The sequence below is a fragment of the Ipomoea triloba genome, chromosome 4 (assembly GCF_003576645.1).
Source record: "Ipomoea triloba cultivar NCNSP0323 chromosome 4, ASM357664v1".
NCBI classification, from domain to species: Eukaryota; Viridiplantae; Streptophyta; class Magnoliopsida; order Solanales; family Convolvulaceae; genus Ipomoea; species Ipomoea triloba.
Window position 1 is genome coordinate 10,473,522 of NC_044919.1, and position 15,305 is coordinate 10,488,826.

The window sequence follows — 15,305 nt, forward strand, 5'->3', positions numbered from 1 at the left end:
TTTTTTTTTTTTTTTTTTTGGTAAAGAGGTTTTGTTGATTGCGTTATTCAATTAAACTATAAATTTTTGCTTTATTAGTTTTGTTCATAAGTCAGCAAACCAGTTAGCTTATACTGTGAGTAAAGTAGTTGTTTCTTAGTCTAATCATTTGGTATTTGAGTCATTGCCCTAATTGTATTTTACATTTAGGGTGTGTTTGGAAAACAGGATAATTACTTCTGGAAAATGAGTATTTTTCGAAAACAGTTTCATTTTCCGTGGTTGGTTGCATTCTATAAAACTTTGTGTGGTTGGTTAATTTTCTGGAAAATGTATAAAATTGAATAGTTTTACATTTTACTTATTCTTTTTAAATATACAAAAAAAATAATAATAAATATATAAAATAATGATGTTTAGTTTAAAAGTATAGAAAAAAATAAAAAATAAAATAAATAAAAAATAAAAAAAGAGGTTTCTGGACTGCTCTGATTTCCGGCCGAACTGCTCTGGAAACCAGCGCCGGTGTCTATCTTCTCAGCCAAGGCGAGGGAGATGAGCGTTGCGAGCAGGAAGGCAACTCTAGAAGGCGAGATCACTAGCCTTGGAGTAAGCGAACTTCGAAACTAATATCTTATTTTTGAAACGCTACTTAAGGCAGCGTTTCAAAATAAGCTCTCATTTTAAGCTATTAGCTTATTTTAGACACATTACCAAATAGAGCTTATAACATATTAGTAGCTTATTTATGCCAAACACCCTTAGACATTTCAGGCAATACATTCCAAAGCTTTGGACCCACGCACGGTAAATTCTTGGTAGTTATTATTATTATTATTATTATTATTATTATTATTTATCTTTTTCTTGTTTTTTGAAATGCACATTCTGTGAGAGTGTTGAGTTGATTATTATTTTTTATTTAGAAAAATGTATTTTTAGTTTCTCAATTTTTTACTAGTCATTTTAGTCCCTAACTTTTTAATGCTACAATATAAACCCCTAATTCTTCAAAAATTTTACATTTTTAACAATTTGAGGAACAAAATTATAAAACTCTATTAAAATTTTACTTAGTACATAGATATTTTAAATTTTCATTATTGATATTGACATGAAACCTCGAGGGGCCCAATTTATTGGGAAAGTCTTAGCCCAAACGAGGTGTCCATTTTTACTGATGAGGTGTTGACCTAACAAAAATAATTGAAATCTATTGGGCTAAGGAAAGAAGGAAGCATAAAGCAAAATAAACAAAAGAAGTGCTACCTAGGGATATCTTTACACAACCTCCTACTTAACAACACAAGCACTAGCCATCCAAGCTACTCAAATTTCAAGTACTAAAAGACAAGATGTTCTACTTAGCTATGTGAAAGATCGATGGCATCCAAGTAGTGGGGGATACGTGTATGGCCAAGAATGAAGGAAAACTAAAGTCTTACATTTGTCAAGCATCTGGAAAGTCTTCAACAATATAAATAGGGTGCATTGTCTCACACCCTCTAGATTCACTTAATTCCTCTAGTCCAATGGCTTGAGGTCCTAGCCCCGGTGGCCATGAACCAAGAAGAGCGGTCCTCTAGAAAATAATTACTTTGGTTGTTGTCCTGAAAAATAATTACTTTAGGTGTTTGTACGTGACTAGTATTAGTAGTATAGATGCCTAAAGTTTAAAAAGAAAAGCAAACAAACAAATACTTTAGGCATCTATAATTGGTTAAGTTCATATGCCTAAAGTATTTTAATTAAAAAAAAAAAAAATTATGCATCTTTGTTAGTAGATACGCGTACAGTCATGTTTTTCGTCTATACCATATGTGTCTCTGGTAGTATATATAGACACAATTGTATTCTACTGTAGATACTATTGATTATTTTTGTCCTAGTGATACTAATTTATCTTTCTCAAGTGGGCCCTTATTGTTAATTGATGCTACACCGTAACTCATTAGTAGTCTAGACTTACACATGTTTGGGTAGATAGAAAAGTTTTTCAATGAAGAATATTTTCCTTAAAGTGAAGAAAAATATGTTTTTTGGTGTTTGATTTATGGAATTCCTCACATGTGAGGAAAACAAAATTTTTGATTAGACATGAGTTTTTACCCTTCTTATTCTTTCTTAATTGATGGTGTTTAGCATTGATTATTCCAATAGTTTAAAAAACTGAAGCTAAATTATGTTTCCTCAAGCTCTACATAGTGCCGAATTTCAAAACTGATGCAATTTAAAGGCGTGTAACACTCCTTGCCTCCCAACGATGGGTTTCCTGGACACCTCCGTCCCGTTCTTGGAGTCGTCAAGCTGAATACTGATGGCGCAAGGAAGGCTTCAACTGGGGTCGCTAGCGCCAGGGCCTCTTACGTGATCATAAATCATAATGGCTTCGTTTCTAATATTGGTAATACTAGCAGCTTCCTGGCGAAGCTTTGGGGTCTTCGGGAGGACCTTGACATTGCAAAATCCCGATGATTCCTAAGAATTATCGCTGAGACAGGCTCTGAAACCGTGGTGAAACTCCTAGCTAAGGGTGCTGATTTCCAACCTCAAACTATGTTAGCTATGGACTATAATCTTCTCAGGTCTCAATTCCAAGAGTTCAAGATTGTTCATATCTTCAGAGAAGGAAATCAATGTGCGGATTTTCTTGCAAACATGGGAAAGAACTCTCCTGGGGCAAGTCAATTCTCGAGAACCCCTGAATGGCCTGGCCAGCCACTTACTCCGAGATGCTTCAAGCCAGGCGACCAGTAGACGTCGCTAACCTCCCGGGACCCTAGGGTTCCTCCCATCCACCAAAAAAAAAAAAAAGGCGTGTAACACTGACGGTAAGTCAAAGATTTCTTATTTTCTTGTTTCAGTTCAGATCTCATATAATAAGAAAAAAGATTTAGAAAAGTTCATAAAGTAAATAGTAAAGTGATAATGTTTACATTAATATGGCGTAAATACTTAACATTCTTAATTTGAAATTAAGAAAAACTATCCAATGCTAAGTGATAACAGGATATTGCATAAAACCCAATGATACCAAACCAGGTTCTCCTCCAATATGGATTTATGCACAATACAACAATCACAGTTAGAAACATAACTATGTAAGATACAACAAAGCTGATGTAGAATGATTCCAAGTCCATGAAATTGCTTTCTTCTTTGCCATTGTCGGGTAACAACACTTGTGGGGGCGGTTCATTATTCTGGGTGCAAAGGTTGCTAAGTGGAGGGCCACAAAGGAGAACATTTCCTTCATAACTGCTTTGATCAAAGGTTGCAAATTGCGCCTTGCGATCTGGAATGGGACCACTTAAATTGTTGTGTGCTACACTGAAGACTTCCAAAAAATTGAGTTCAGCTAGTTGAGCCGGGATTCTCCCATTTAACATGTTGTAGGATAGATCCAAGCTCTCGACCTTCACAAGACCAGATAAGGTTGTCGGGATGGCTCCAGTGAGATTGTTGTGTGAAAGGTTCAAAGCGCGGATTTCACTTAAGTTCCCAAGATTTAGAGGAATGTTGCCGCTTAGTTGATTGCAAGATAAATCAACTGCTGACATGTATTTCAACACGATTCCCTTATAAGAATGTGATAGCAGCTTGGAAGTAAACTCTGCTGTGACATCACCATCGGTTAAGGGATAATAATCATCATCAATCACAGCCAAAGGAAGGTGAAATGTCGTTGCCAATTTGCTTGTTTTCAAGTACGACAATGTTGCCCAAGTCATAGGACTGCTTGCTACTTCAATAGTAGAATATTTATGAAAATCGGAAAAATCCATGGCTAACGTCATCTTATCCAAACAACGAGGAATTGAACCGCTAAGATTATTGTAAGAGAGATCTAGCATACTCAGTTCAATCAATTGGCATAATTGAATTGGGATGATCCCTTCAAAAGAATTCCCTTGAAGGAGGAGAATGTTTAGTACCCTAAGGTTGCTAATCCATTTTGGAATTCTCCCTCTAAATTTGTTGTTTCTGAGGTCTAGTGTCGCTAGGGAAGGCATATTAAAAAATGCACGAGTGAGTTGACCTCCAAACAAATTGTTGCTTAGATGAAGATGTTTCAATCTTGTAGGGTTGAAGCAAGATGGAATCGAGCCTGATAACCTATTGTATGACATATCCAATAGCTCAATGCTATCTAACTTGCAAAGCTCTACAGGAATTGGGCCTTCAAGTAGATTATTAGACAGGGAAAGAACATTGAGGTTCATCATATTGCCTAAACACTTTGGAAGTTCCCCATACAAATGGTTGTTACTGAGGTCTAGTGCTCGTAGAGTAACAAAAATGGTAGAGAGATTATCAGGTATCGTGCCCACAAAGTTGTTGTTGTCGAGTTGTAAGACTGACAATTGATATGTATTTAAAGCTCTTGGAAATATTATTTTCCCTTGGAACTTGTTATTTGACAGTTTCAAATACTGTAAAGACACACAAGAAGTAGATAATTCCTGTGGTAATTCCCCCGTCAAGTTGTTGTTAGACAAATCCAAATATGCCAAGGAATTAAGGCCACAAAAACTAGATGGTAAGCTGCCAACAAGATTGTTCCAAGACATGTTTAGTACAACAATGTTTGGAAAGACAATATTTATATCTTTTGGGATTTGTCCACTTATGTTGTTCATAGAGATATCTACTGTCCCAATGTGGATATTAGGTTTCTGAGAAAATTTGAGTTCTCCATTAAAAGCATTGCCACGCATGTAAAACCCTTCTAGTTTTGTGTTGTTCTCCAACAACCAAACAGGAAAATCACCACCAACATTATTATATGACAGATCAAGGATTCTTAACTGATTTTGATGAAGCAGAAAGCTTGGTAATCTAGGATATTGTCCTACACAGTTAGATAGACTAAAAAATTCTAGTTTGTAGGATGGGACAAGGTTTTTTATACTGGTTTCCGAAATCACTTCATTGTTGGCAGCAAGAATGAATTTGAGATTAGAATGATTGCTCAAGGAATCAAAAGAAAATGGGACTTGGAAGTGGTTATTTGAAATAGTTAAAGATTCAAGTGAGGTTAGTTTATAAAAGGGGGATATGGCTATATTGCCATAAAATTGATTAGTGGATAGGTCAATCAATCGAAGAGAAGTCAAGTTTCCTAAACAAGAGGGAAGCATTCCGTTCAACTCATTTTTACTGAGCCTTAACTCTTGAAGGTTTTTAAGCTCACACCAACCTGCAAAAAGTGTTAATATAATATTTTAATATATATTATAGTCAAATATATATCTTCTCACTTTGAGTCATACTTACTAAGTTAACTAAAAAGCGTACTCAAAAAAAAAAAAAAGTTAACTAACTAAAAGGTAGAGTAAATACCCAAAATGGTACTTCTACTATGCCATAATTAAAAAATTAGTCCTCAACTATCAATTTTACCAATTAAGTCCTCAACTATTTAATTCTTACTCAATAATTCACAAATTAATCCTTCTTTGAAGACCTTATTGAGTAAGAATTGAATAGTTGACGACCTTATTGAGTAAGGATTGAATAGTTGAGAACTTAATTTGCTAAACTTGATAGTCGAAGACTGATTTGTGAATTTCGCTCTAGTCAATGGACCATTTTGGGTATTAACTCCTAAAAAGGCATAACCACTAAGAAAAAAAATTAAGTGGAAAACATGAAAATGTTGTATACATACCTTGATTAGGTAAGTCTCCACTGAGTCCACATTCAGAAAACGAAATAACTTTGAGAGACAACAACCCTCCAATGTTGTTAAGGATATTTTTGTCAACAAAATTGGTACCATCCAAGATAAGATTTTCTAATTTGCTCAGATTTTTCCAGTCTACGAATAATATAAACCATAAGTTATTTGAGACTTGATGACACCATAAATTAAAACACATAAAGGAACATTAAAAAGTAACAAGTAAACTTGCCATGAGTGTCTAGAAAGCTGTTATACTGAAAATAGAGGGTCTTGAGTGACGAGAAAACTGTTAAAGATGGTAGCAAATTGCTGAAGTTGGAGATTGATGCATCTAGATTATCTAGACGCAACACTTGAAGATGGCTTACATTTGCAATGCCTGATAAATTATTATTTCAAATTAGACATCACAATTGATCAATTCTCACTACAACAAAACATTAAAATATATCTATATATTTAGTAACGGATTAAATAACTATGGCTACCAAAGACCTTGTGGTCTAGTGGCACCCGGTGTCCCAGTTTACACTCCCACATGGGTGATGGGAGTGGGTTTGAGCTTCAGTAGAATCAACTTTTGACTCAAAGTTAAATTATATTATTCATATATATGATAATCAATTTTTAATGTAATAAATATTATCAATTGCGGTTGATAACGATGTTTGAGTAAACTTCTAGCACTGGAGTTACTATAAATGCATGCATGTATTCGCCATGAAATTCATAGACATAACTGAAATATTTATTAATTAAGATTTATATAATCATACCTTTAGTGGTCACAAAGTTGTCAACTCCCGTAGAACTTAAATCCAATTCTTGCAAATTCGTCAAACCAAGTAGCTCTTAAAGTAATATGAAAAGAAGAAAATAAAAGTGTAGTATATCAAAAAAAAAAAAAAAAAAAAAANGTTAGATAGACTAAAAAATTCTAGTTTGTAGGATGGGACAAGGTTTTTTATACTGGTTTCCGAAATCACTTCATTGTTGGCAGCAAGAATGAATTTGAGATTAGAATGATTGCTCAAGGAATCAAAAGAAAATGGGACTTGGAAGTGGTTATTTGAAATAGTTAAAGATTCAAGTGAGGTTAGTTTATAAAAGGGGGATATGGCTATATTGCCATAAAATTGATTAGTGGATAGGTCAATCAATCGAAGAGAAGTCAAGTTTCCTAAACAAGAGGGAAGCATTCCGTTCAACTCATTTTTACTGAGCCTTAACTCTTGAAGGTTTTTAAGCTCACACCAACCTGCAAAAAGTGTTAATATAATATTTTAATATATATTATAGTCAAATATATATCTTCTCACTTTGAGTCATACTTACTAAGTTAACTAAAAAGCGTACTCAAAAAAAAAAAAAAGTTAACTAACTAAAAGGTAGAGTAAATACCCAAAATGGTACTTCTACTATGCCATAATTAAAAAATTAGTCCTCAACTATCAATTTTACCAATTAAGTCCTCAACTATTTAATTCTTACTCAATAATTCACAAATTAATCCTTCTTTGAAGACCTTATTGAGTAAGAATTGAATAGTTGACGACCTTATTGAGTAAGGATTGAATAGTTGAGAACTTAATTTGCTAAACTTGATAGTCGAAGACTGATTTGTGAATTTCGCTCTAGTCAATGGACCATTTTGGGTATTAACTCCTAAAAAGGCATAACCACTAAGAAAAAAAATTAAGTGGAAAACATGAAAATGTTGTATACATACCTTGATTAGGTAAGTCTCCACTGAGTCCACATTCAGAAAACGAAATAACTTTGAGAGACAACAACCCTCCAATGTTGTTAAGGATATTTTTGTCAACAAAATTGGTACCATCCAAGATAAGATTTTCTAATTTGCTCAGATTTTTCCAGTCTACGAATAATATAAACCATAAGTTATTTGAGACTTGATGACACCATAAATTAAAACACATAAAGGAACATTAAAAAGTAACAAGTAAACTTGCCATGAGTGTCTAGAAAGCTGTTATACTGAAAATAGAGGGTCTTGAGTGACGAGAAAACTGTTAAAGATGGTAGCAAATTGCTGAAGTTGGAGATTGATGCATCTAGATTATCTAGACGCAACACTTGAAGATGGCTTACATTTGCAATGCCTGATAAATTATTATTTCAAATTAGACATCACAATTGATCAATTCTCACTACAACAAAACATTAAAATATATCTATATATTTAGTAACGGATTAAATAACTATGGCTACCAAAGACCTTGTGGTCTAGTGGCACCCGGTGTCCCAGTTTACACTCCCACATGGGTGATGGGAGTGGGTTTGAGCTTCAGTAGAATCAACTTTTGACTCAAAGTTAAATTATATTATTCATATATATGATAATCAATTTTTAATGTAATAAATATTATCAATTGCGGTTGATAACGATGTTTGAGTAAACTTCTAGCACTGGAGTTACTATAAATGCATGCATGTATTCGCCATGAAATTCATAGACATAACTGAAATATTTATTAATTAAGATTTATATAATCATACCTTTAGTGGTCACAAAGTTGTCAACTCCCGTAGAACTTAAATCCAATTCTTGCAAATTCGTCAAACCAAGTAGCTCTTAAAGTAATATGAAAAGAAGAAAATAAAAGTGTAGTATATCAAAAAAAAAAAAAAAAAAAAAGTGGTATGAATTAAAGATAAAACAATATATTTTGACAAGTATTGCAAATAATAGGGAAATGTGATGATCAATAGTTATAACATGGACCCGGGTCTATCTTAAGGTAGACCCGTCATAATTTACATACTAAATATTCACAATTTAGTTGTGAATCTTCATTATATAAATTGTGAAGATTAAGTATATAAATTGTGTATTTTGAACCCGGATTCACAAAATAATTTGACCGTAACGATAGTAAAGAGTGTAGAAATTGTAAACTAACCATTTACTTGTATTGATCCCTTTATAGCTTCATTAAGAGAGAGATCTAAGAACTTGAGTGATGGAAGCTGTTTAAGACTTGAGAATGTACTAGCATTAAAGTGATTTTGTTGTAAATGAAGAATTTTCAAATTTGGTAGGCCTGTAAAAATATATATACCAAAATAAATATATTAGATAATATATAATGTTTATTTTAAGGCAAAAATTTGTGTGAGATTGTTTCACCATGAGACGGATCAGGTCGGGTCGAGATGAAAATGAAATACTTATACGCACAAATGTAATACTAATTAACAATAAAGTCTAGTACCAAAAAAATTAACAATGAAGTGCGGTGTTTATTATTTATAGTTAAAATTTAATACTTTTAAGAAAAAATGTAATACTTTTACATTTTTATTTAAAAATATTACATTTTTTCTCAGAAATATTCCTTTATAAGTAACAAATTCTTGACAACATTATTTATTAGGAAAAATATACTCCGTAATACTTTTTATGTAAATATAATACTTTTATATCAAAATTCAAAAGTATTACATTTTTTCTCAAAAAAATTATATTTTTTCCTTAGAAGTAACAAATATTTTATTTTTGATTAGTATTTACATTTGAGCATATAAGTATGACATTTGCGCATATAAGTATGACATTTGTATGTTGATCCGGCAAGTCTTACAGATAAGGATCTGTGAGACGGCCTCACACAAACGTGATCCTTATTTTAACTATTGTCAATTTTTCATTAGTACGTTTCCAATTTTCAAATTACTATTTTTCGTCAAAAAAAAAAAAAATAACGTTTCCAATTTTCAATGGTGTCCATCAAATATAAAGGGGCACATTATAATGAGGTGGTGTGGGAGATATGTTACTATACACTTATGACTTATCATATACCAACTATTTGTACAATTGCATCATAAAATTCATAGACACATGCAGCTTATAAAATTTTATTAATTGAATTGAAACTCATATAACCATACCTTTAGTGGTGACAATGCTACTAATCCCATTCGCACTTAAATCCAATTCTTCCAAAGCAGGTAGCTCTTAAAGTAATAAAAAATAACAAAATAAAAGTGGGTGAGAAAAAAAAAAGAAAAAAAAAAGGAGGCTAGGGTAGAAATAGGAAATTGATATATTGAAAACTAACCATTTACTTGTATCGATCCATTTATGGCGCCATTGAAAGAGAGGTCTAAGAATCTGAGTGATGGAAGATGTTTAAGACTTGAAAATATGCTATTATTAAAGCTACAATCTCCTAAATGAAGAATTTCCAAATTTGGTAGGCCTGTCAAATTAAAGTATATCAAAAAATAACATCTATTTTCTCATATAACTAGTATTTATATGGGCGATGTATAAAATTATGCGCTAACATTGATGTTATAATAATGTTAAAATTCTGATTATATTAAAATAATTTAAAAATAATAAATAAAAAAATAACACAAACTATAAAATCTATATAATATTAAAACGATTAATCATTAACTTAATTGTTGTGTTTATATTAAGAAGATTTAATTCGTTTATTACATATATATTTTATCTATATGTATTTCTTATAAAGATATGTTTGTCTAGGTAAATATGTAAATGCTACTCCATATATATAGTAAAATATATTTAGTTTAATATAGTACGGAGTATTTAGCTAAGTAAACTATTTTGGTAAGTACAATTAGATAAATTTGTTTAGTATTTAATACTTAACTAACATAATATTTAACGGTTTTCAAAAAAACATAATATTTAACGATGTAAGAATATTTTTTATTTAAAAAAAAATTACAATAATAATTTTAACATGATGTACAATTTCACAAGCACAAAGAATACGGATATATATAATTCAGTGACATAATTTGCATTAGCTCTTTATTAATTAAGATATACAGTTATACACAAGCAATATAATTTACTGTACTTCTTTATTATCAAGTGCATTTAATTTATTTTCTTTACTATTTTTTTTTTGTTAATAGTCACAACTAAAATATTTATTAATTGAAACTCATAAGTCATGTATATAACCATACCTTTATTGCTGGTGACAATGTTGTCAACTCCGGTACCCATTAAATGCAGCTCTTTCAAGGCAGGTAGCTCTTAAAGTAATCATAAAAAGAAGAAAATAAAAGTGAGTGAACAAGAAATAAGAGTGTGTTTGGTTGACATGTTTAGCTATTAGGAATGAGTATCAAAGTCATTTTTATTGTTTGGCTTACAGGTTTTTAGAACACTATTACGAGTTTTGATTACCTCCTTAATTGCAAAACTCAATCCCTAATAAAATAAGAGTTTCATTCATTTCCTCTTCCGCTTTCCAAACTATTAATAATCATTCTCTACTTTTACCAAAACTCATTACTATTACCAAGTATTTAATACTCATTCCGATTCCGATTCTCATGTGCGACCAAACACACCCTAAATTAAAGATGTAATAATATATTGTGACAAATATTGAAAATAATGGGGAAATTAAATGTGATGATAGTAAAAGAGGGTAGGAATTGCAAATTGACCATTCATATCCACTGATCCTTTTATGGCGTCATTGACCGAGAGATCTAAAAACTTGAGTGATGGAAATTGTTTAAGACTTGAGAATATTCTATTATCGAAGCGATTGGATGATGCCTTCAAAATTTTCAAATTTAGTAGCCCTGCCAAATGAAAGTATATATATAAAAACCAACATCCAGCTCCAGTCATATATAATAATTTTTTTTAGTGATTAGCATTTTAGTGTCAACCCAATTAAAATGTACACATTAGGCAATTCTTTTGTACGTTTTTAACACATTAAAATCGACCAATTTTTATTTGCCATCCCTACTAATTGTGATTGTATGTAGCAACCAATACATATACCATGGACTCGGGTCTACCTTGCAAGATAGATTTGTATCCATTTATATACTCAATATTTATAATTTGAGTTGTGAACATTTAGTATATAAATTGTAAACATTCGGTTGTAACATTCAGTATATAAATTGTGAACATCCAGTATATAAATTGTGCATTTTAAACCCGGGTTCACCTTGCAATGTGGACCTATAATTTGCCTGTAGCAAGTAGCAACACACACTCCACATATACAGGTTAAAATAACGGTGGTTTCATTTTGCTTATACTCTTCATCATATTCTTTGGAAAATTAACTTTCAGAATATGTGTATGCATTTGAATATGCAATTAACAATTTATGTGCCTATAAATAAATTGAAATCATATAATATGTTAACTACAGACATATAAAATGGTAACTGCAAATACATAATATGTTAACTGTAGACACATAATATGTTATTAACATATTATGTGTCTGTCGTCGTTAACATATTTTGTACCTGTAATTAACAGTTTGTGTCTATAGTTACCATTATATGTCTGTAATTAACATATTATGTGCTTTCAATTTATTTACAAGCACAAATAATTATCTGTAAGTCCAAAATATAACAACTACAAACACATAATTTTTAGACTAAATTAGAATAATTCACAATGCAAGATGGTCCATAATATAACAATTAACAATTGATATTCTTTTTCTCCAAACTCCTCATATATACCTTGCATGGGCCCAAAGCTTTGGAATGTATTGTCTGATATGTCTAGCACCTTTAAATTGGTGAAATCATTTATACCTGTTTAAATAAAGTTGCCTATATAAGTTGAATGTTTGTATTGTACATTTCATAGCTATACAAATGAAATACTTTCGAGAAATTGAATTTCAGATTAACTTACTACAAACTGATTCAAAATCACTTATTCCATTGCCATCAAGAGATAGGAATTCAAGTCTTTTCAATTTTGAAAGTCGTTTGTGACCTACATCACAAGAAAATTTATTAAATAGTTTTTTTTTTAAACATAATATTATAATACTCCGAGATATACTCTATAGTTAATTAAGAAAATTGACTCCTATCCTTTTCAATTTAATTATGTATTTTGTTAACTATTTTATAATTTAAACAATTTAATTTGTCAAAATTTAATATCACTATAAATTAAAGAAAAATAAGGTTATATTTTCATTCCCTACCTAAAATTGTTTTTAAATTATTTTTACAACGTGGTTATAAGTTTTTTTTTTTTAAATCGCTTATATTCATTACCAAGACTTGGATAGCCCCACTACTACAGGTTAATCAAATAAGAACATGCCATAAAAGAGTTATGCAAATATGCAATAATCATCACATGCACAAAAAAAAAAAAAAAAAAAATCTAATAGAATAATGTTGTGACTATTTTTTTAAATGAATGGATCAAGATTTTAAAGTAAGTGTGTGTGTAAAATATGCTACTTATTAAAAAAGAAAAAGGTCGATCATATTATGATTACTCGATTGGCCTTCTATCTGATTACGGCCAAGATTGAGAGTTTTAATTGATGTGAGGTGACTGAGCGATGAAAGAACACTATGATTGAAGTTGTTCTCCCACAAATTTAGAACCTCCAGGTTACTCAATTCTGATAGTTTCTCAAACCCTGCATGTAGAACATCCCAATTATATTATGCACGTGTAATTAATAGTATACAAACAAAATATTATTTAAAGAAAAAATCTAAATTAAAATGAATCAAACCTTGATTTTCGACCCATCCAACCAAGCCATTAGATGCCAAGGAAAGAGCCCTAAGCATTTTAAAAGGAAGGAAAAGAGAGGCATTAAAATGCCAATCACTTTGCACCACCACAATATCCTCCTTTGTGGTTTCTAGAGAGATTTCTACCACATGCTTTGTGGTAGTGTTACACACCACGTTTGGCCATTCACAACAATTAGATTTAATATCCTCCGACCATAATGGAAGAGAATTTCCATTTGGATAATTTAAGCTGGATTTCAGCTGCAAAAGTGCAAACCTTTCTTCATCCCAACAACCATTGCAAAACCACCAGTTTGCTACAACTAGTATGATGATGAGGGAGCTAATCCAAAACTTTCCCATTTTGATTACACTACAAGATCAGATCAGCAGTCAATGCTGTTGTGTATAGAGATGTGTATGGTGGCCTTTAAAAGAAGGGGGAAAACGTGTTTTTTCCATTGTTCATTGGCAAGTGGAAGACCATGATGACTTGGAAAACTCATATGCTGCGCTGCATGGATCTACTGTACCTGTGTGTGAAATTTTTAATAAGAGTAATAAAGTGGTATTACTTTTGAATAATATACTCTAACATATCCGTAGTATATGTTCAACAATATGCCAGTTTTGATTGGGATGAGGTTCGGACTTAAGACCTTTTTTATAGAAATTAATGGGTAAGTTAAAAGTTAATGGTATTAACGGAGAAGGGAATATTTAACGGATAATCATATAACTAAGGATAAATTAGGAAATCTCAAGGAAAAATATAAATCTAAACAATATGAATCATCAATTTGATTTAATAATTTGACCGTCATTTTTTCTACCCATTATAGGCAACTTTCTTTGGCTCTTATTAGTATATATATGTGTGTGTGTGTGTGTGTGTGTGTGTGTGTGTGTGTGTGTGAGCTTCTGTGCGGTTGACCTTCTCCGGTGCAGTTGTGCAGTTGCTTAGGTGCATGGTTTTCCTTCTTAAAGTGCGTGGTTTGTGTGCTTAAGGTGCGTAATTGTGTATTGAAGGTACACCATTTTAAAACTTTAGGTCTGCGTGGTTTGTTTTCTTGGCTTAAGGTGCATGTTCTGTGTACTTAAAGGTGCTTTGTTTGTATGCTTAAGGTGTGAAGTTTGTGTATTGAAGGTGCACCATTTAAAAACTTTAGGCGTGTGGTTTGTGTTCTTAACTTAAGGTGCGTGGTTTATGTATTGAAGGTGCACCATTTGTTTGAATATTTGCTTCCATTATATTTGTGGCCCTTTTTCCATTGTTATCTAGTAAAGATCTTGACTTGGAAATTTATTTAAATGCTGCTTCAATTTTCTTCTATATTGATGTGAGATGTCGACTAAATGGTTAAAGTCAGTTGTGGTTTTCGCAATCCAAGAAAATAAAATGGGGTGTTTGGCCCTTCGCCCCTTTCCCATTGTGGGCTAGTGAAGACCTTGACTTGGAAATTTATGTAAATGGTGCTTCAATTTTCTTCTATATTGAAGTGGGATATAACATATCTGTGCAACTGCAATTTGGACACACTAATTACAAAACTAACCCTTGGTAATACAACTAAGGTCTCCTTCAATAGTGGTGGGTTTTTTAGGGGATTTTACAGGTATAATTAGAAAAGAGAAAATGATAGTAGAGGAAAAAAAAACAAAACAAAACTAAAAATAAAAATAAATAAATAAATAAATATATATATATATATATATATATATATATATTTTGTGTGACCAGGCGGGCGCGGCCACTGTGCCTCACGCACGTGAGGCGCAATGACTTTTCCACAGCGGGGCTCACCAAACCTGACAAAACCCCATGTTTTGCAGGAGAAAAATGCCCATTAAAACACCACCTTCCCATCCCTCACATTTGTAAAAAAAAAACTACCCTCCAAGTTTTTACTATTCCAAGGTCAATATATATATATATATATATATATATATATATATATATATATATATATGGTGGTATTCCTATGATCGAGAACCAACCTCACCATGAGTCCATGGGGACTAGGCTAGTATAATAAAGATGAGATTAATTGAGAGAATTAAAAACGTGTGTGTGCATATGGAGTAT

General features: G+C 31.8%; 2 protein-coding genes and 1 long non-coding RNA gene across 3 annotated transcripts; all 3 read right to left on the bottom strand.

The window, feature by feature from the left end:
* Positions 1 to 2,954: 2,954 nt before the first annotated feature.
* Positions 2,955 to 5,897, bottom strand: LOC116015774 (receptor-like protein 15). The gene is made up of 3 exons (XM_031255945.1): positions 5,891 to 5,897; positions 5,651 to 5,800; positions 2,955 to 5,179 (listed from the first exon to the last, which is right to left on the bottom strand). Exons 1-3 carry the CDS (start codon positions 5,895 to 5,897, stop codon positions 2,955 to 2,957), a joined length of 2,382 nt encoding a protein of 793 aa, XP_031111805.1.
* Positions 5,898 to 7,644: 1,747 nt separating this feature from the next.
* On the bottom strand, positions 7,645 to 8,726 carry LOC116014923. The gene is made up of 3 exons (XR_004097513.1): positions 8,590 to 8,726; positions 8,186 to 8,260; positions 7,645 to 7,788 (listed from the first exon to the last, which is right to left on the bottom strand). It is a non-coding gene; the product is annotated as an uncharacterized LOC116014923 (long non-coding RNA).
* Positions 8,727 to 9,997: 1,271 nt separating this feature from the next.
* On the bottom strand, positions 9,998 to 13,582 carry LOC116015775 (receptor-like protein 56). Its single transcript, XM_031255947.1, has 7 exons — positions 13,216 to 13,582; positions 12,970 to 13,116; positions 12,366 to 12,449; positions 12,188 to 12,262; positions 11,132 to 11,272; positions 10,643 to 10,711; positions 9,998 to 10,005 (listed from the first exon to the last, which is right to left on the bottom strand). Exons 1-7 carry the CDS (start codon positions 13,580 to 13,582, stop codon positions 9,998 to 10,000), a joined length of 891 nt encoding a protein of 296 aa, XP_031111807.1.
* Positions 13,583 to 15,305: the final 1,723 nt, after the last annotated feature.

Bases quoted from the DNA above. Each gene is read 5' to 3' on its own strand.
- LOC116015774 (XM_031255945.1), bottom strand. The intron at 5,180-5,650 runs GTATGTATACAA...CACTTTTTGCAG, and splicing joins TGGAGACTTACCTAATCAAG to GTTGGTGTGAGCTTAAAAAC.
- LOC116015775 (XM_031255947.1), bottom strand. From the start codon at position 13,582: ATGGGAAAGTTTTGGATTAGCTCCCTCATCATCATACTAGTTGTAGCA. The intron at 13,117-13,215 runs GTTTGATTCATT...TTCTACATGCAG, and splicing joins TGGATGGGTCGAAAATCAAG to GGTTTGAGAAACTATCAGAA. The intron at 12,450-12,969 runs GTAATCATAATA...CTTGTGATGTAG, and splicing joins TCAGATAGAAGGCCAATCGA to GTCACAAACGACTTTCAAAA.